Below are 19,082 nucleotides of genomic sequence, written 5' to 3' on the forward strand. Positions count from 1 at the left end.
GTCTGATTCACTCTCTGCTCTGTCCCCAGCCCTGGTACAGTGCCAGGCAGCAGTTGGAGCTCAGTTAAGTATTTGTTGGATGAATAAGATGGCCACCCAGGACCCTGGCGGAGATGAGTTTTACCCTCTGGCACGTTCTTGACAGCGTGGGGCTTCCAAGGTGGGTCCCGGGATGTCTGTGAGCGATGAAGTAGTTAACTTAGCGGCAGGTCTCCTATGACAGATTTGCTAAGGAGAACCTACTCACAGAGCTGTGATGCCCTTGATCTTGTCAGCCGATTAATTCCTTAAGTACTCCAAGTTAGGGAAGGTCTGCTGATTTGATTTTATCTGACTTTTAAGGCTGATCTTTGATCATATCCCATTCCAGCTGGACTTCCTCTCCTCTTCTTCCCTCCTCCATTACTGATCGTGCGGGGATCTAATTACCTCGTCACCCCTTAATTTATTTATGAAAGGGCTGAGGTTAAAGAAAAGAAGAACAAAACTCCTGGACCCTTTTGGGGACCTTGTGTAAAAGCGTTCCTCTCTCGATTCCTGCCTTTATGCCCAATAAAACCTCCTTTTCTGTCTCTGGCAAGTTGGAAATGTTCTTACTTACAAATTTAAATAAATAAACTTCCCTCCCCGGGGCTGAGTGGAGGCCAGCCATGTGGGTTAAGCCTGGCCCGCCACTCCCAATGGATCAATCAATCTATCAACAAGAATTCATTGATCCCACAGGAAGCAGATTTCAAAACCAGCACACAGCTCCTGGACGTCTTGGCTTCCTCTTCACGAGACGCTTGGGAAAGAGGAGTGTTTTGAAATTTTTAACTTTATTATTACACAAATGTCACATGGACACAGCTTGTACACAATTCCAACGACATAATGTGTGGAATGACAAGTGAAAGGCTTCCCTTTCCTTGCATCCCATCCCAGTGTAAGAAGTTGAGAATGTGTCCTTTCATTCAGGCCTTTAAACAATGCACTTTCCTACATGAAGACCAATATCTAATTAAAATAAACACAAATGGGATCATAACATAGGTGTTTTTTTAAAAAATATATCCTGGAGATCTATTGAGTCAGACCACACGAATGTACACTTTAATGGCTGAAATAGTATTTCACAGCCTAGAAGGACCATTATTTATTTATCGGTTTTCCTATCGATGGGCGTTAACATATAGCTTCAAAATTTTCAGTACCGGTTCTCTGGGCATTATCCATTTAATCTTGCATTTATTGTGGGCTCACCATGTGCCATGCATTCTATCCGGGATTTGGGGGGGTAAACAAAACAGATACCTAAATATAGTTGTGAGTGATGAAAAAGGAGCATTTTCTTTTTTGCCAAGAGGGCGGGACAGGTTGAAGATCGGCCTCTACATCAACCTAGGGGTCCGGTAAGTCCGCCCGGGCGTCCCCCCAGCACGAAAAGGGGCTCCGGGACCCGTAGGCGCTGGCGAGGAAGAGAGGGTGGAAGGCTGCAGTGCACGCTTCTCCGCCGTCCAGGGTCTGTGGGCTGCGGGCCCTGGGCCGCGGCAGGGAGCAGCCCCCGGACACCCCGCGCCGGGCCTGGGCGGGGCGGGGCGGGGCGGGGCCGAGCGGCGCGCGACCCTCCGCGCGCTCCGGGAGGCACGGGCTGGGGCGGCCGCTCTGGCCCCCGCTCCCGCGGGCTCTATGACACCGCGCTGGCTGGCGGGACGGGGCGGGGTTGGCTGAGGGGGAGGAGCCGACGAGACGCGGCGGATCTCGCGGGGCACCGCGCGCGGGGTTCTCTCGCGAGAACTGGGGAAAGTCCCGCGCGTGCGCACCGTCGTGCCTGGCAGCTGTGGCAGGTCCGCCGGCGGGTGTGTGAACCGAGATAGTCAAGTGTGGAGGTGGCTGCAGCCCCCCGCGACCCGCCGCGATGAGCAGTACCTTAGCCAAGATTGCGGAGATCGAGGCCGAGGTAATGGGCGCCACGCGCGCTTCGCCGTCCGCCCGAGCGTGCTGGCTTCGCCGGTGTCGCTCCTGCCTACCTCCCCTCAGCCGCGTCAGAACCGGGCCGGCGTCCTCCGACTTCCCTCAGCCCGGACCGGTGTCTCCCGACGCCCCTATGCCTGGGCCCGCGTCCCCCGGATCCCCTCAGCCTGGTCCCGCGCCCCCCGACTCCCCTCAATCTGGTCCCGCACCCCCCGACGCCCCTGTGCCCCGGTCCGGGTTCTCCGACTCCCTTCAGTCCAGGCCCGCGTTCCCCGAACCCTTCCTCACGGGCCCGCGTTCCACACCACTGCGTCTTGGTTGGTGCTCCTGGTGCTGTTTGTTTTTCTCAATCTCTAATTTGTGTGTGTGTGTGCGTGCGTGCACGTACGTGCGTGTGCACCGAGGTCTGCTTCCTTACTCCAGCCCTGACTGCTCACGTACTTTGTGTGTGTGGTGTGTGCGTACATGTGTGCGTACGTGCGTGTGCACCGAATCCTGTTTTCCTACTCCAGCCCTGATTCTCCTTGTTCCGTTTGTTTCTCTCAATCTCTAAGAGTGTGTGTACACGTGTGTGCGTGCACGTGTGTGTGTACACGTGTGTGCGCGTACGTGCGTGTGCAGCGAATCCGGCTTCCTTACTCCAGCCCTGACTCTCCTTGCTCAGTTTGTGTCTCTCAGTCTCTGATTGTGTGTGTGCACGTACATGTCCTGCTGCCTCACTCCCGCCCTGGCTGCTCCCGCACTTCGGTATCTTTCCTTATCACCTCGCGACCCCCCACCTCCCCCAGCCTCTGCTGTGACGGCTCGGTTCCCCGGGAGTAGGACCTGGGAGTGGATCGACACCTGTGGAGGCGGTCGATTCCACCCGGGTGGTCGTGTGATTCTGTCGCTCTTGAAACCGGGGAGAGGGGTGGCCCAGTGTTGTACGGGGCGCAGCAGGTACAAGCAGCGGGAAGGGAACCAGCGGATGGGTGTGGACGCTGCTGGTCACGGCAGGTCTCTTCTCTCGACTGGGTACCCCGTTTGCTTGCTCTGTAATGAGGGGAATGGGCCGGGTGCTGGAGAGAATGGGTTTTTTTCTCTTTTTAGCATCTGACTAAAATGGGTACAGGTATACTGACCTGAGAGGGACCGAGGAAGAAAACGCCATCCTCTCGGACAGTGGTTCTCAACCTTCTGGCCCTTTAAATACAGTTCCTCATGTTGTGACCCAACCATAAAATTATTTTCGTTGGCTACTTCATAACTGTCATGTTGCTACTGTTATGAATCGTCATGTAAATATCTGATATGCAGGATGGTCTTAGGCGACCCCTGTGAAAGGGTGGTTCGGCCGCCAAAGGGGTCGCGACCCACAGGTGGAGAACCGCTGCTCTCGGAGGTGGGGGAGCATTTATCCTGGGTCTTGGAGCCTGTGGGGACTGCTTCTGACTCGGGGCTGTGACTCTTCCCCTGTAGATGGCTCGGACTCAGAAGAACAAGGCCACGGCGCACCACCTGGGGCTGCTGAAGGCCCGCCTGGCCAAGCTGCGCAGGGAGCTCATTACTCCGAAGGGCGGCGGCGGCGGGGGGCCGGGAGAAGGTTTGTGGTGTCCTTAAACCTTGTTTTCCTCTGGCGTAATTTTAATCCAAATAATACAGGCACATGGCCCAAAAGTAATTTTTAAATTTCTATCAGAGAAGATTTATGCTTTCTAAGCCTAAAGTCTTGATTTGTGTTTATTCTGCTGATTTCAAAGGCAAGTGGGTATTACCTAAATAAATTAGGGTTTTATTGATGTGTATTTTATACCGATAGATTTACATCGGCTTACAGAAATACATACACATAGACAGTCAAGATAAAAATTAAGGAAATGGATGCCAAGGGACACGAAGGTAGGAAGAATAAGCGTAGGCTGGAGAAGTCGAGAGAGAAGGTTAGGAACAAAAAGGAATGTCAGTATTCTGTACACTTTCTAGAGAAGGGCCACAGATGTGGCTTTGAACCTGTTTGCAGCCATTGTAAAAAGAAAAAAAGGGAAAAAAAAAGAAAACCTAAAAAGTCCATTAAATATTGCAAATTGCTGTAGTGAGATTTTGTATGCTTAAGTTCTATTCTAGAGGTAAACTGTACAAAATTGCAGACATAGGTCCTCGTCAGATAGGTAACCAGAATGTGAAAAGAATTACATGAGTCTCAACACTCAGGGATAACTTTCTTCCTCTTTTTGATATTTGTTGATGCTTTAGGTTTTGATGTGGCCAAGACAGGTGATGCTCGAATTGGGTTTGTGGGTTTTCCATCTGTGGGGAAGTCGACACTGCTCAGTAACCTGGCAGGGGTGTATTCTGAGGTGGCAGCCTATGAGTTCACCACTCTGACCACTGTGCCTGGTGTCATCAGATACAAAGGTGCCAAGATCCAGGTGAGTCAGTCCTGCAGGACAAGGAAGGGGGGGGAACCCATCCTTTCATTCATTGAAAAAGCACTTATTGGGAGCTCTCCCTATGCCAGACCTGGTCTTTGCTTCCCGATCATTGTCTAGCAGGGAGATAGAGCAGTAAGGCCAATCAGTACACATTGGGATAGACCTGTGAAAACACAGAGAAAGGCGGGACTACTTTTCCTCTGAGGATTCGGTGTGGGGGAGGTCTGGTAAGACCAAAACAAAACAAAACAAAACAAAACAAAACAAAACAAAACAAAAAAGACTTCATGTAGAAAGTGACATTGGAGGAGTGGAAGGGGGGAGGAGAGACACACACAGAGAAACATCAATGTGAGAGAGACACATTGACTGGTTGCCTCCCACATGCGCCCTGGCATCCACTGGAATGGAACCCATGTCCCTTCAGTCCGCAGCCGGATGCTGTATCCCCTGAGCCAAACCTGCTAGGGCTGGAGGTGGGTCTTGAAGTTCAAAAGGCATTTCACCAGCCAGTAAAGGTAAAGGGCTACTTCAGGGAGCCATAATGGTGAACAGCCTGCTGTGGTGTGAGCTTAGGTGTGGGACAGGGAGTGTTAGTAACTGAATCTGGAAAGGTAGGTTGGAGTGGAATTATGAAGGACCTTGTGTACCTACTAAGGAAGTTGAATTTTATCTTGTACCTAATTTAGGAGCTATTAGAAACTTTTAATAAATAATATGATCAGCCTTAGCCGGTTTGGCTCAGTGGATAGAGCGTCAGCCCTTGGACTGAAGGTCCTGGGTTTGATTCCAGTCAAGGGCATGTACCTCGGTTGCAGGCTTAATCCCTGGCCCTACTCTGGGCGTGGGTGGAAAGCAACCAATCGATGTTTCTCTCTCACATGGATGTTTTTCTCTCTCGGTCTCCCCTTCCCCTCTCTCTAAAAAAAAGTGTGGTGATATTGAAAGATATTAATAGAGACAAATGCATTTGGCTCCAAAAATGTGGGTTATAATTTTACTTGAGTTATTAGGATTGTGACTTTGAGTAAATCACCACTTTTATGAAACTCAGCTAATATCCTTATTTTATAGGGTTGTTAGGCATTTTAAACTAGATTAAAGTATGTAAAAAGCCTGTAGCTGACATTTAGAAGATGCTTAGTTAAAATAATATTCATATACTCATAAGGAACATTTGATTTATATCTCCTAAATTTTGTATACTTGAGAAATAAATCATTCTATGTGATCTGCTCAGATTTATAATAAGTTTTTCCATTTCTCCCCCCTACCCCCCACCCCCAATCTTGCAGCTCCTGGATCTCCCGGGTATCATTGAGGGTGCCAAGGACGGGAAAGGTAGAGGCCGTCAAGTCATTGCAGGTGAGTGGTCCAGGGCCACCATCCTGGAATATCATTCCTTTACCAGATGTTCTTTAGCTGGGGACTGTGGACTTGGAGACGATGCTATAGTGAAGGGCATAGTTTTACCGATTCTTACCAGAATAGAATGTCAGGACTTGAAGGGACCTCAGATCCCCATTTGAGGAGGAACCCTAAGGACAGGAGCGGTAGAGGGCTTTGGTCCAGTGTTGGTGTTCATGGAAGATTTGGAATTAGAACTGAGGTTTCCTTATTCCCACCCATGCTTTTTCTTCTTTTCTGTTTATTTAAAGTAAAATCTTATGAAAGGCTAATCATAAATTGCAACAATCTGCTACCCCACCTCTCCTCACCTTCACTGTCACTCCCCTTTGACAACTATACTGTCAACTCTTCAACTGTTTCTTCTATTTACCTTCATACTTTTTTAAAGTGTCTGCACACTATCACCTCATTAAAAAAAAAATTATTGATTTCAGAGAGGAAGGGAGAGGGAAAGAGAGAGATAGAAACATCAATGATGAGAGAGAACTATTGATTGGCTGCCTCCTGCATGCCCCACACTGGGGATCGAGCCTGCAACCTGGCCATGTGCCCTGACCACAAATTCAACTGTGACCTCCCGGTTCATAGGCCGACTTATTTACAAAAACATTTTTTGTCTGTTAAGTGCAGGAACTCTCCCCCACCCCTACCCCACCCTCACCCTCACCCCTATACTTTTGAGTATTTGTATTAGTTAAATCTTTAATGAACTTTGCCTGGGTATAACTTTTATTTTTTAATTCTTCAGTGGCTCGAACGTGTAACCTGATCCTGATTGTTCTGGATGTCCTAAAACCCTTGGGACATAAGAAGATCATTGAAAATGAATTGGAAGGCTTTGGCCTTCGCTTGAACAGCAAACCTCCCAACATTGGCTTTAAGAAGAAGGATAAAGGAGGCATTAATCTCACAGCCACTGTAAGGGGATAAGGTGGTATGGGGCAGGCTGCTAAAGACACTGGGGTGGAATGGATTGAGCTAAGGGACAGTGTCATTTGGAAATTACCGGACTTCTAGCACTAATTGAAGTAACATAATTACCTTGTAATGATTGACAAGAATCAAGAGTAGGATAAGAGTCAGACTCTCATTTCCTCTTTTGGGTTAACTGTTTGAGGTGGTATGGGGGTATAGACCAATTTTATGTTTGCAGGAGATAGATCGTTGCCAATGCCATGTTTTTATTCATTCAACACAGATTAATAGAGTGCTTACCATGGGCTAAGTATTGCTTTACGCTCTGGGGAGTGGATGGAAAAGGGAGCAAAATAGACAAAAATTCTTGCTCTTACATTATATGAGCCTACTCATGTGATTTTAACTTAGTTACCGCTTTAAGACCCTGTCTCCAAAAAGTTATATTCTGAGATACTAGAACTTCAACATGAATTTGGGTGGGGGCTGTGGGGACGCAATTCAGGCCATAACACCTTCCCTAGAGTTTGGAAAGATTTTTAGTTTTTTGTATTTCCTACTATAAGTTCGTTACTCTCATCCAGGATAGCAGTCTTTAGAAATGAGTTTGCTGCACCTTAGCTAAGGTTACCCAGATTCATCCATGGATACTCTTGGGAGTTTTTGTTTTTGCTCTCTGACCAGTCATTGTCCTCTATGTCTATTCAGTGCCCTCAGAGTGAGCTGGATGCGGAAACTGTGAAGAGCATTCTGGCTGAATACAAAATTCACAATGCCGATGTGACTCTGCGTAGCGATGCCACAGCGGATGACCTCATTGATGTGGTGGAAGGAAACAGGTATGGACCGACTGCAGTCTGGTGCCCGAGTTTGAATTTGAAGCCTCTTAATGGAAACAACATTGGATCCTGAATGTGGCAGACCTTGATTCTAACTGTAGTTGTGCTAGTATCTCCAATATTAGTGGGCCTTGGTTTCTTTGGCTATAAAGGGTTGATCTTGCTTTCTAACTTCCTTGTTTGCTTTGAAATTTCATTACGATGGTCTGATTCCCCATTTCAGTTACTTGCTGTGAACTAGGCTGTCCCCTAAGCTCTGTGTCATATGATGGTTGAAGAGACTACGTTCTCGGTCTTCGCTCCTAGAATTAACCCATGTGAGAAATCCTAGAGGCTGTCCTGCAGAACTCAGAGTAGGCCGGGCTGTGTCTGTTCTCTCTGACCTAAGGGTGCATTAGCTAAAACCCTAATCCATGAAACATTACTACTATTAATATTTGAAATTAAATAATAATTGAAACCACTGTTAAAATTATTCCTGGCATTTGGATATAATATTTTCTAGTTGCCTTCCTGTTCATTTGTTCCAATTGGTTGGATGAATTTATTTGATCATTTGAAAATAAAGCCAGTGCTTTGATTTAGGCATTTAGTGAGATAATTGAAGCCTGAGAATTTGTGGCCTGCCTATTTAATACTAACCTTAGCTGCCACATTGATTGGACATTGGGATTGTGACATTGCCAGATTTTTGTTTAAAGTGCTTTTTTAAAAAAATATATTTTTATTGATTTTAGAGAGGAAGGAAGAGGGGGAAAGAGATAGAAACATCAATGATGAGAGAGAATCATGGGTTGGCTGCCTCCTGTATGCTTCCCACAGGGGATCAAGCTCACACCTGGGCATGTGCCCTGACCGGGACTCGAACTGTGACCTCCTGGTTCATAGGTTGATGCTCAACCCCTGAGCCATGCCAGCTGGGCAAGTTTTTTTTATTCTTTAAAAATTATCATGAAATATGTTATTAGAAATACATTTACATTCTTACATTTCTGAAAACAACTTTGTAGGAAATCAACTCTGAGACCTGTCCTGGGGCACATATGTAGAAAGTGAAAGAGCTATGAGTAGATTCAGTCTGTATGACTCTAAAGCTTGTGTTCTTTTCTCTGTAGCATGTTCTCTCAGTTAGCTGCATGGCTGGAACTAGAGCCTGGGTTTTGTTACCTGTAGTTCACTTTCTGGATGTTCTACTTTATTTTGGTGGGAAGTTCATTTTTGTGGGATAGAGGGGGTGGGGGTTGATCTGCATCATATGATCCCTTTGGAGAGTCTCTGATTTAGGATTCTGGATGAGGGGGTACTGATAATCAAACTGACAGTCTTGTCAGCAGCTCCAGACTAATGTCCTGTTTTTCTTTTTTAGAGTTTATATCCCCTGTATCTATGTGTTAAATAAGATTGATCAGATCTCCATTGAGGAATTGGATATCATCTATAAGGTACCTCACTGTGTACCCATCTCTGCTCATCACCGCTGGAATTTTGATGACCTGTTGGAAAAGATCTGGGACTATCTGAAACTTGTGAGGATGTAAGTCTTAGTGGATAGGGTAATATTGCTGTGGGAATTAAACCAGACTGGATTACAATGATGTCCTGTGGAGCTCATTAACATAAAGTCTTTGGAGACACAAATTAATTCCTATCATCTGCTAGGCCATATTGAGGGCACTTTTTTCTCGAGTTGGGGTTATGTGCACCTGTTCTGAGAGGTGATGGAGGGCTGATTTGCGTTCAGCACATGAAGCATTCCAAGAAGTAGGCAACCTCTGCTTCTTCTCTTTCTAGTTACACCAAACCCAAAGGCCAGTTGCCAGATTACACATCCCCAGTGGTGCTGCCTTACTCCAGGACCACAGTGGAGGATTTCTGCATGAAGATTCACAAAAATCTTATTAAGGAATTTAAATAGTAAGTATCACGGGCACGTAGGTGGTGCCTTCTTTTCCCAGTAAGCTACTGATTTCACTAACTGGAAATTCTTAGCATGGCATTAATAGCAATACGGCCACCATTTTCTGTCCTTTCGTACATAGTTCTTAGCTTCTGTGAGGCAGGTCTCAGTGTCTTGTTTACCAGTTCCTATCAGTAGTACTACATATTTTTAGTACTTGAGATCCATGGATAAAAATTATCTTCATTTACCATATATATATATATATATATATATGTGTGTGTGGTTTTTTTAAAAAATATATTTTATTGATTTTTTACAGAGAGGAAGGGAGAGGGATAGAGAGTTAGAAACATCGATGATGAGAGAAACATCGATCAGCTGCCTCCTGCACATCTCCTACTGGGGATGTGCCTGCAACCCAGGTACATGCCCTTGACCGGAATCGAACCTGGGACCTTTCAGTCCGCAGGCCGACGCTCTATCCACTGAGCCAAACCGGTTTTGGCTATATATTTCTTTTTAACTTAATGATTTGTTGTCCTACCTATTTGTGCATTCATTGGTTGATTTTTGTATGTGTCCTGACCGGGCATTGAACCCACAGCGTTGGCTTATTGGGACGATGCTGTAACCAACTGAGCTACCTGGTCAGGGCCCAGTTATGGTTTCTTGATAGGGAGAATTTTCCTGGCATGGCTGAGGAAGGGAGGTCCTACATTTTTTTATCAGATACCCAATGATAGTTTTAGTAGAACCAATAAAAACTGGTATTCTTTAACAGTCGATAACTGACACTGTACTTCTGAGAATTAATTTCCAATCTGATTTCAGGGTATTTCTCTATAATAAACCCCTGCTTTCTTAATTTTAAGCTCATCTTGTCACACTTCTCATTTGTGTTTTTTCTCTTTGACTTTCTTAAATTGGCTTTGGAACATGAGGAATTACACAATTTCCAAGTCTATGCTACTTTGTATGTGAAGGTTCCAGTGTGCCACACTGCTGGGGAAGCTAAAGCCTCTGAATGAATTTTGAGTGTGATTTTTGACTAGGCAGAAGGATCCTTGACTGTTGCAGGACTGTCGCTCTTAAGAGCCTGAATGCTAAACCTGAGCAGAAAGGTGGCTGCCAGGTAGTCAAGCTAGGTCAGTGATGGCGAACCTATGACACGCATGTCAGAGGTGACACACGAACTCATTTTTTTGGTTGATTTTTCTTTGTTAAATGGCATTTAACTATATAAAATAAATATCAAAAATATAAGTCTTTTACTATGGTTGCAAATACCAAAAATTTCTATATGTGACACGGCACCAGAGTTAAGTTAGGGTTTTTCAAAATGCTGACATGTCGAGCTCAAAAGGTTCACCATCACTGAGCTAGGTGATTGTTCATACTGACTGTTCTTTTTCCCTTCCGTATAGTGCTCTGGTCTGGGGTCTCTCTGTGAAACACAATCCTCAAAAAGTGGGTAAAGACCACACGTTGGAGGACGAGGATGTCATTCAGATTGTGAAGAAGTGAAGCCTTCCCCTTTGCCTGTCTGCTGGGCCAACCACTGCAGCCTTCCCCATGACCAAGCCCCCACCTCAAGCCCCTCTGGCTTTGGCAACCACTGGATCAGGATTCAGGGGAGGGAGATGGAGGTACCCAAATTGGAACACTTGTCTTAACTTGGTGTCACCTTGTGTGTTGAACTGCATAAAGGACCTGACGGCCAGCTGGCTGTGTGCAGGTCATGTGTCATTGTCAGAATTTGTTTTGCGATGGACTAAATGTGGATGCGTATGTACAGCGAGGCAGCTGGATAAGGGGTTACTTGGGAACTTGGTCTTGAGTGTGAACTGGATAAAAATGTGACTGCAACTTTTTTTTTTTAATTCTCACCCGAGGATATTTTCTCCATTGATCTTTAGAGAGTGGAAGAGAGCGGGAGGGATGGAAGGAGGGAGCGAGAGTGAGAGAAACATTGATGTGAGAGAGAGAGACATCAACTGGTTGCCTCCTGCATGAGCCCTGACTGGGACCAGGGATTGAACCTGCAATTGAGGTATGTACCCTTGACTGGAAATTGAATCATGACTTTTTGGTTGACAGGGCCAATGCTCTAACTGCTGAACAAACCAGTCAGAGCTGACTGCAACCTTTTTTTTTTAATCTTCACCCGAGGATATTTTTCCATTGATTTTTAGAGAGAGGGAAAGAGAGATATTGACGTGAGAGAAACACATCAATTGGTTGCCTCCTGCACACCCCACACCAGGGATTGAGCCCGCAACCCTGGCATGTGTCCTGACTGGGAATTGAACCATTACTGCCTGGTTCATAGGTTGACGTTCAACCACTGAGCCATACCAGCTGGGCTGCAATATGTTAATTTGATGTTTAGTCATGGGAAATCCTTCCAACTGGCTGTGGCCTTTAGTCCTTTCAAGTGGTCTTCATATGATGCCGAAAGACTTGATTTAAGTTAACTGCTTATTCTTTGCAAGGCTAGCCCATTTGGGAGACGATGTGTGGTTACTGAGTAAAATACTCTGACCAGGCACATTGGAGTTTGAATTGCAGGTTAACTTCTAATTAGCTGTGGAACCTTGCACAAATTACTTAATCTTAGTAAGCCTTAGTTTCCTCATATAACATGGAGATAGTAATAGCACTTACTAAAGTGCAGATTGTTAGTATTAAGGGATGTGGTGCTTGTAAAATGCTTAGCACAGTGTGTGCCGAATGTTGGCTCTTGTCACTGGTTCCTGTGCTTTTCCTGGGCTCCCTGCCTGCCCTAGTCAGAGCACGGCCCTCTGTCAGTGTTGGGCTGAATGTTCAGCTGAACCATGCTGCCAGGTTGGCCGCTAAATGTCCCTTTTTCTGTAGCCCAGCCTTTCTGCTTGAACCCCCATGGCAGTCCTGGCCTCAACCACATAACCTGGTTGAAGGCATGGAGGCAGAACATTGCAAGTGAGGCAACCGGTGTGATCAGAGCAGCCTTGTGTGTATACATAACGTGTTACGTAAGGCGGTGGGAGACTGCATTAAGAGGGGTGTGGTCAGGACTACTTGAGAGTCTATTAAGGGTATAATCAGAGGTTTGGGGTTGGGAATAAGGGATTTTGAAGGGATTGCTTGGATAATGGGAAATTGGCAAAAATCTTTGTGTGGACTGGCTAGTGAGGATATGGACATGGGAGGTGGGCATATAGGTACAAAGGAGAAATTTAAACTTGGTGCCTGACTTGCTCTTTAGAGGAAGAGAAGTCCAAGATGATTTCATTACGGGTTAAAGGGATGACAGTAGCCCGAGAAAATCAGGAAGGGAAACAGTTGCAGGAAGGTAGATTATAGGTGAAGTGAGCTAGAACTGGCAGTATGTGAGGGACGAAGATGTGGGCTTCTACACACACTCAGGCTTTTCTAGTACTTGTTTCTTTTGTTTCCTTGGTGACAGTTGTTTCCCTCCGAGTCTTTCTGGACAGTGTTAGCACTGTCTTTCGACTCAGAAGATAAGCCCCTCAGGCCTGGTATCCAGTCACTTTGTAGGATATAAGCCTTGATGTCACTGGTCCATTTAAAAATATATATATATATTTTTTATTTCAGAGTGGAAGGGAGAGGGGAGAGAGAGAAACATCCATGATGAGAGAATCACTGGTCTGCTGTCTCCTGCACGCCCCCTACTGGCGATTGAGCCTGTAACCAAAGTACTTGCCCTTGACTGGAATCATCCGACGCTCTATCCAGAGACAAACCAGCTAGGGCAGTGCCATGGGTTTTAAAGAAAAACTTAAAACCAGATTAATTTCTCATGAGGAACCTACTGACCCTGATAGGTCAGCTGGTTGGAAACAAGGAGGAAGGGATTCAGGAGGAAATAAACACAGTAATGCCATTCACTTCATTCACAGCATATGCAACTTTAATCAACCCAAAGAGAAAGTCCCAAATGTACAAGTGAAAGAAATACAAACTAGACACAGGTTTAACTAATATCAGCTACTTTTTTTTTTTTATGTACAGCTGTATAAGTTCAAAAAAGCTATCCTATTATGTATATACAAAAATTATTTATACACAGGTCTGTACATAAGGGTCTATACATTTATTTCCTCAGAACCCTTAGGTGCCACCTCTTGGTGAAGACACCAGCACTTCATTCACATATCTTACAAAAAAAGAAAGACTATTTCCGGCATTGACAGGACTATGCATCCTGTATTCAGACCATGGAGGCTTCCATCATGCAGACCACACCAGATGCCTAGGCCTCCTGAACAGCTTTGCACAGAGTGCTCCAAAGTAAAAGCCTGTAAACCAAGCAGAGTCCACCATAGGTCCAGGGTTAGGTGAGCCTGCCTGCCTTGCTCACTGTCGATATTCTAATTCATCCACACTGATGACTTTGGCAGGCATGGAGGGCAGGGGCTGCTGTAGCACATCAGAGCCAAACCATTTGGCAAGGCCCACCGGGGAGCTGCTCCTCTGGCTGGGGCGGTGCTCCAGTGGGGAGTGCATGTGGGGCAGGCCTGACCGGCTGGGCACATTCTGTGGGGTCGCCTGAACACTCACAGCTGCTGCCTGGGAACCAGAGCCTGGAGCATGAAGAACTGTGGGAATAAGAAGGAAGAGTTATGCCCTAGCCGGCTTGGCTCAGTGGATAGAGCATCAGCCTGCGGACTGAATCCCAGGTTCGATTCCTGGGTTGTGGGCTTGATCCCCAGTAGGGGGCATGCAGGAGACAGCTGATCAATGACTCTCATCATTGATGTTTCTGTCCTTCTCCCTTCCTCTCTGAAATCAATAAATACATTTAAAAAAAAGGAAGAGGTAGAACAGGAGGGGGAAAGTACTGTATCAAGTCCTGCCTCACTCAACTCTCTCCATAAAACTCCAAACAGAATTCTTTACCTGATGATTTGTTCTAGGAAATTCCTTTGCAAAATGCCAGAAAATAGACCTTTGAAAGCTGAGCTATTCAGAAGTTACCCTAGTAGATGACATGACTACTATGTCCCACAGCAAGCAGCCACATCACGGAAGCACTAACATTAGCTGGCGAGAGGGCATCTATTCTGGGCAGTCCCTATGTGGAACCTCTGTTGGAAGGATTTTCAGCCTCCTAAGAGGCGAAGGACAAAAAAGCGCCAGAGCACAATTGGCTCTCTGTTTTACAGGAACAGGAATTCCAAATCCCATAGAGGTTGGTTTACATCATCTTCGTCTTGGTTATACCCTTATCCCAGTCTTGCAGGATAAGTTAAAGAATGAATTGTCTATGTCAATTCATCCCCCTCACTAGGAACTGGTCCAAGACTTTAAGCCTATTTAGCCACACCCAGCTCACCTGGCCCATTCCTGAACCTACCTGAACGCTGTAGCTGCTGTTGCATCATTGCCAGATGCAGAGGTGTCCCAGGACGAGGGTTTAGGAGAGGGTGATTAGCAGCAGGTAAAGGGTAAAAGGGTTGACCCAGGATTGGGCTAGATATTCCCTGTAAATGAGTCAAATCCATCCCAGGAGGAAGCACACCTGTTAGAAAGAAGAAATCGGTGAGAATCTTAATCTACCTGGAAATTTTCAAGCTTCACTGTATAGTGTTACTGATCTGAAAGTTTACTGAGAGTGAAAAATGCTTAAGCTAGGTTCCTAATCTTTTAATAGAGTAAGGAGTGGACTGGATTGGACCCACTATCCACCAGTTAGATGGAAAAATCTAGTAACATCTTTCTAGGGATGAAAACCTCCCACAGCACAGCACTTTTATTAGTTCTAGCAGCTGTTGTCATGGCGGGGCAGAAACTCACCAGCTTGTAGCAAACTTGGAAGATGCTGTGGATGTATTCCCTGGGCCAGCATCCTTTGGACCAACCCTGGGTGAAGCTGGTGAGCAGGCCGAACAATTGGGACATGGGGGACAAGGGGAACTTGGTGGACAGGACGGAGAAAAGGTGTTCCTGGAACTGGGGGTGCCAAGGTGGGTGTTTTTCTCCCAGTTGCTTTAGGTCGATAATCTTGTTCTTTGGTGTAACGGCTGGTCTGGGACAGTGGGGTGGAACATGAAGACCGCTGCAATGTTGACAGTTTGGGATTTGTGGTAGGAGAATAGTCTCGATCAGCATTGGGCACAGAGTTGGATGACAAGAGATTCTCTGTAGGGATCCAGACAGAATATTTTTAGTGTTGGCAAACTCCCAAACACTTTGTCCTCCCAATGATCCAGTAAATCTTTTTTTTTTTTTTTGGGGGGGGGGTGTTAAATCTCATTTCTTAGAAAGCTCACAATCCTTATTTGGCTCCCCTCAACAAATTTAGAGGATTGCATAATTAGGAAACATCAATTTGCCTTATGAACAGGCCCAGTCAAGGCCATAGGGGTAGTCAGGGACAGAGCTGGGAGCAGACCCCAAGTTTTCCAGTCTTCAGCACTTTGTTGGAACAGAGTTTATCTTTGCTACACTTTAAAAACCCAAAGGCTCTAAAGTTAAAAAAACAAAGTAACTCTTAAGGCCCTGTTTTTATTCTTAAAATCCTCTCAACCCAGGAATAGCTATTGGGCAAGTGAGCCTGGCACAGCATGTCTGGTGATGTAATTCAGCTGGGCACCTTGCTCTGCCCATATGGCTATGGTCTGGATCTGTGTGGGAGCTCGTCCTAGCCTAGTCAGCTGCTTGGGATTAACATGCTTTTTCAAAGCCTAAGGTAAAAATCAAAATTATGCAAATCCATCATAACAGAAAGTTCAAATAGCAATTAGAACCTGGTGAAGGAATCTTAACTGCCTTTTTAAGTAAGACCAACAGGATTTCCTCCCCCCACCCCAAACTTCCTCACAGGCAAAAAGCTCTTACACTAATACCCAGGCCTGTAAACCCAACATCGGAATGTTTCACCATGTCTTGAACAATCTCAACTGTGCAAGTCCTAAAAGAAGCCTGTCAGCATTTTCTATGTACTTCTAAAAGGCTTGGTACACTTCCTATATACTTCATCTGTTGCAGAGTTTGTTGGACACACTCTCTATAGACTGGAGAGAACCTTTCAGAAGTAAAACTGGTTGAACTATATCAATTTGCCAAATAGATGTACTAATAATTCTACTTTGAACCTAAATAAGAATCCAAACCTAAAGCTCATCCCTTCCTGTCTAATACTAGTACTCTTAGATTGGTCAGAGTTTTCAAGCAGCTAAGTCACTATGAGCTGGTCCAACCTTCTCAGTGTCAAACAGAAATGTGGTCTAGAGCAGTCTAGCGCTAGCAGTCTAGGGATCTTGTCTATCGCTTTTATTTTATTTTATTTTTTTTACAGAGAGGAAGGGAGAGGGATAGAGAGTTAGAAACATCAATGAGAGAGAAACATTGATCAGCTGCTTCCTGCACACTCTCTACTGGGTATGTGCCCGCAACCAAGGTACATGCCCTTGACTGGAATTGAACCTGGGACCCTTGAGTCTGCAGGCCGAGGCTCTATCCACTGAGCCAAACCGGTCAGGGCATTGTCTAGCGCTTTGCAGAGAATCAGGCCATGCTGGTCAGCACTCAAATCCATGCTCCCTCTCTCACATACTATCTGGGCAATACACCCTCAACAGCTCTGCAGTACCTTCACTGGACTTCTGAGTGTCCTCTTTACTGTCACCAAGAACTGCTTTTCCAGATGCTGGCTCCTCCTTGCTTTTCTCTTTGCTCTCGTACATCTTACGAATCACTGAGGTAGGGGTGAAGGAAGGAGAAAGCTGCAGAGAACAATTAGTGTTAGCACTGCTCTAAATACCTTTGCTACTCAAGCCGAGATTAACTGGACAAACTAAGCAAGTTGAGGAGTCCCTTTATTGGCGACATGTGAAAGCCAACGTTCTGGTCTCTAGCTACTAGAGGTAAAGAAACAGGATGGGGCAAATGGATGGTGGCCCAGTGCATCATCCCTTACAACTCACTTTCATCAAAACCTAGACTTCCTTGTACATAAAGGTTTAACTTGATGATGGTGACCTCCAATGCAGCTAGCTACTTCCCCAGCCAGGGCATTAGCTTGGAAGGGGGAGAACATGGCCAGAAATATGCCCTGGAGCAATAACACTTCCAGCCAGGAAAGGACATTTCAGAGACAACCTCAGAGCCTAAATTTCTCTATACATCAAGTTCTCACTTAACAGTATTATTTACTTTTTCTCACTTAACATTATTGACAGGCTCTGTGACTCTGAGCTAAATGACATATAATGAAACCAATTTTACTATAGGCTAGTTGATAAAAACAAGAGTTATATGTACAGCATCTCATCAACATTATAACCAAATGACCTTGAACAAAACATAATTTAAGGACTTGTTATATTACTAGAAAATTCAAAATTATCTTCCTATTCTCCTCAGCTACTAGAACTCGCCATTTGGGGTCATTTGTTCCTATCTCTTCACTGCATATTTCTACTTTGATGACTATCATGCAGGCAACTTTTCTTATTAACCAACCCAAATCCGTGATGGCAGGAGACAGGGAGTGAATTATGAACAGAAAACATCCTTCTGGATCCTGCCTTCAAGGTGCTTAGTACAAAGACCTACTTGGGATCCTGAACACAGAGTGATAGTTTTGCCCACATCTGTCAGATTTAACTAGGTGATAAAATTTGTGGGGAAGGAAACTTAAAAGAAAATGCTGGCACATGAGTCAGCTGTGAAACTAAACTTGTCTCCACAAAAAGCAAACCCCTTGGTCCCAGTCTTAATTCATATCAGAGATCTGGATCTGAATTTGTGAACTCACCACTGCACTCCCCATGACCTGACTCTGGTCACCATCCCATCCACCACAGCCCCTGCCTTTCACACTGTCCTCCCCACTCCAATTGTTCACTTGTTTGAACATACTACATATCATCTGTATGCTCCAGCCATACTTGTCTATTTGCTGAAACACACTTTCCCCAATGTAACTAAAACCCCAACAGACTGAAAGGGGAAAACCCAATAGACAGACAGGTCTGAAAGAGTGAAATCAATGATTCCTGTGGAAGGCACTCAAGGACATTTGGGTTACAGTGATACAACACAGGCACAACCAAACAGGGAGAAACCTAGAACCCTAGAGGTCATTCACAAAGGCAAAGGTCACTGACCATGCTTGTGATGGAGGCGGCAGGGGAAGAGGAATTCCCTCTGTGCACGGGTGCTGGTGACTTGGTCACTCGCTGTTGCCTGTGAACAAACCAAGTATCAGTGTAAGCCCCGAGCTGCTTCAACTCTGAGTCCTAAAACCACACCATACTGAAGATCAGCCTAGGACTTCAACATTTCCCTTAATCCAATTCAACTTCCCAAGCATTTGCTAAGTCTAAATATGCAAAACCACATGCTAAGTTCTGAGGGAAGACAAGCTCACTGAAACATGGTCCTGGGCCTTGCAAGAACTCTCATCTGGTGGGGGAGATGCTCACTAACCTAGGACACACCAAGCATTCAGGTATTAGGTACCAACAAGGTGTCATGGCAAAATGAGGGGTAGAAGGAATGATAGGATACGGCTATTGCAGGGACTGGACAAGCTTCCTGGTAAGGAGCTGCATTAACTTGGGTGTGACCAATGAGAAGCTACAAGATGAGAACAAGGATTTAGGTAGAAGGAACAGGTACAGGGACTTGGTAAGGACTTGGGAA

General features: G+C 45.6%; 2 protein-coding genes across 2 annotated transcripts in view; one reads left to right on the forward strand and one right to left on the reverse strand.

The window, feature by feature from the left end:
- The first annotated feature begins 1,722 nt into the window (after positions 1–1,722).
- On the forward strand, positions 1,723–11,162 carry DRG1 (developmentally regulated GTP binding protein 1). Its single transcript, XM_081113414.1, has 9 exons — positions 1,723–1,939; positions 3,412–3,535; positions 4,186–4,361; positions 5,660–5,729; positions 6,523–6,692; positions 7,398–7,528; positions 8,895–9,062; positions 9,320–9,442; positions 10,853–11,162. The coding sequence occupies exons 1-9, from the start codon at positions 1,898–1,900 to the stop codon at positions 10,950–10,952; spliced, it is 1,104 nt and encodes a 367-aa protein (XP_080969540.1). The 5' UTR covers positions 1,723–1,897; the 3' UTR covers positions 10,953–11,162.
- Positions 11,163–13,319: 2,157 nt separating this feature from the next.
- EIF4ENIF1 (eukaryotic translation initiation factor 4E nuclear import factor 1) overlaps positions 13,320–19,082 on the reverse strand; it is a 33,171-nt gene continuing 27,408 nt past the window's right edge. The window contains exons 15-19 of the mRNA XM_081113413.1: positions 18,545–18,623; positions 17,026–17,158; positions 15,228–15,572; positions 14,788–14,952; positions 13,320–14,029 (exon numbers count right to left, since the gene is read on the reverse strand). Coding sequence (XP_080969539.1) covers positions 13,788–14,029; positions 14,788–14,952; positions 15,228–15,572; positions 17,026–17,158; positions 18,545–18,623 — 964 coding nt within the window. The 3' untranslated portion in view covers positions 13,320–13,787. The remainder of the gene's footprint in view (positions 14,030–14,787; positions 14,953–15,227; positions 15,573–17,025; positions 17,159–18,544; positions 18,624–19,082) is intronic.

Source organism: Myotis nattereri (genome assembly GCF_964212035.1).
Source record: "Myotis nattereri genome assembly, chromosome: 19".
Classification (NCBI taxonomy): domain Eukaryota; kingdom Metazoa; phylum Chordata; class Mammalia; order Chiroptera; family Vespertilionidae; genus Myotis; species Myotis nattereri.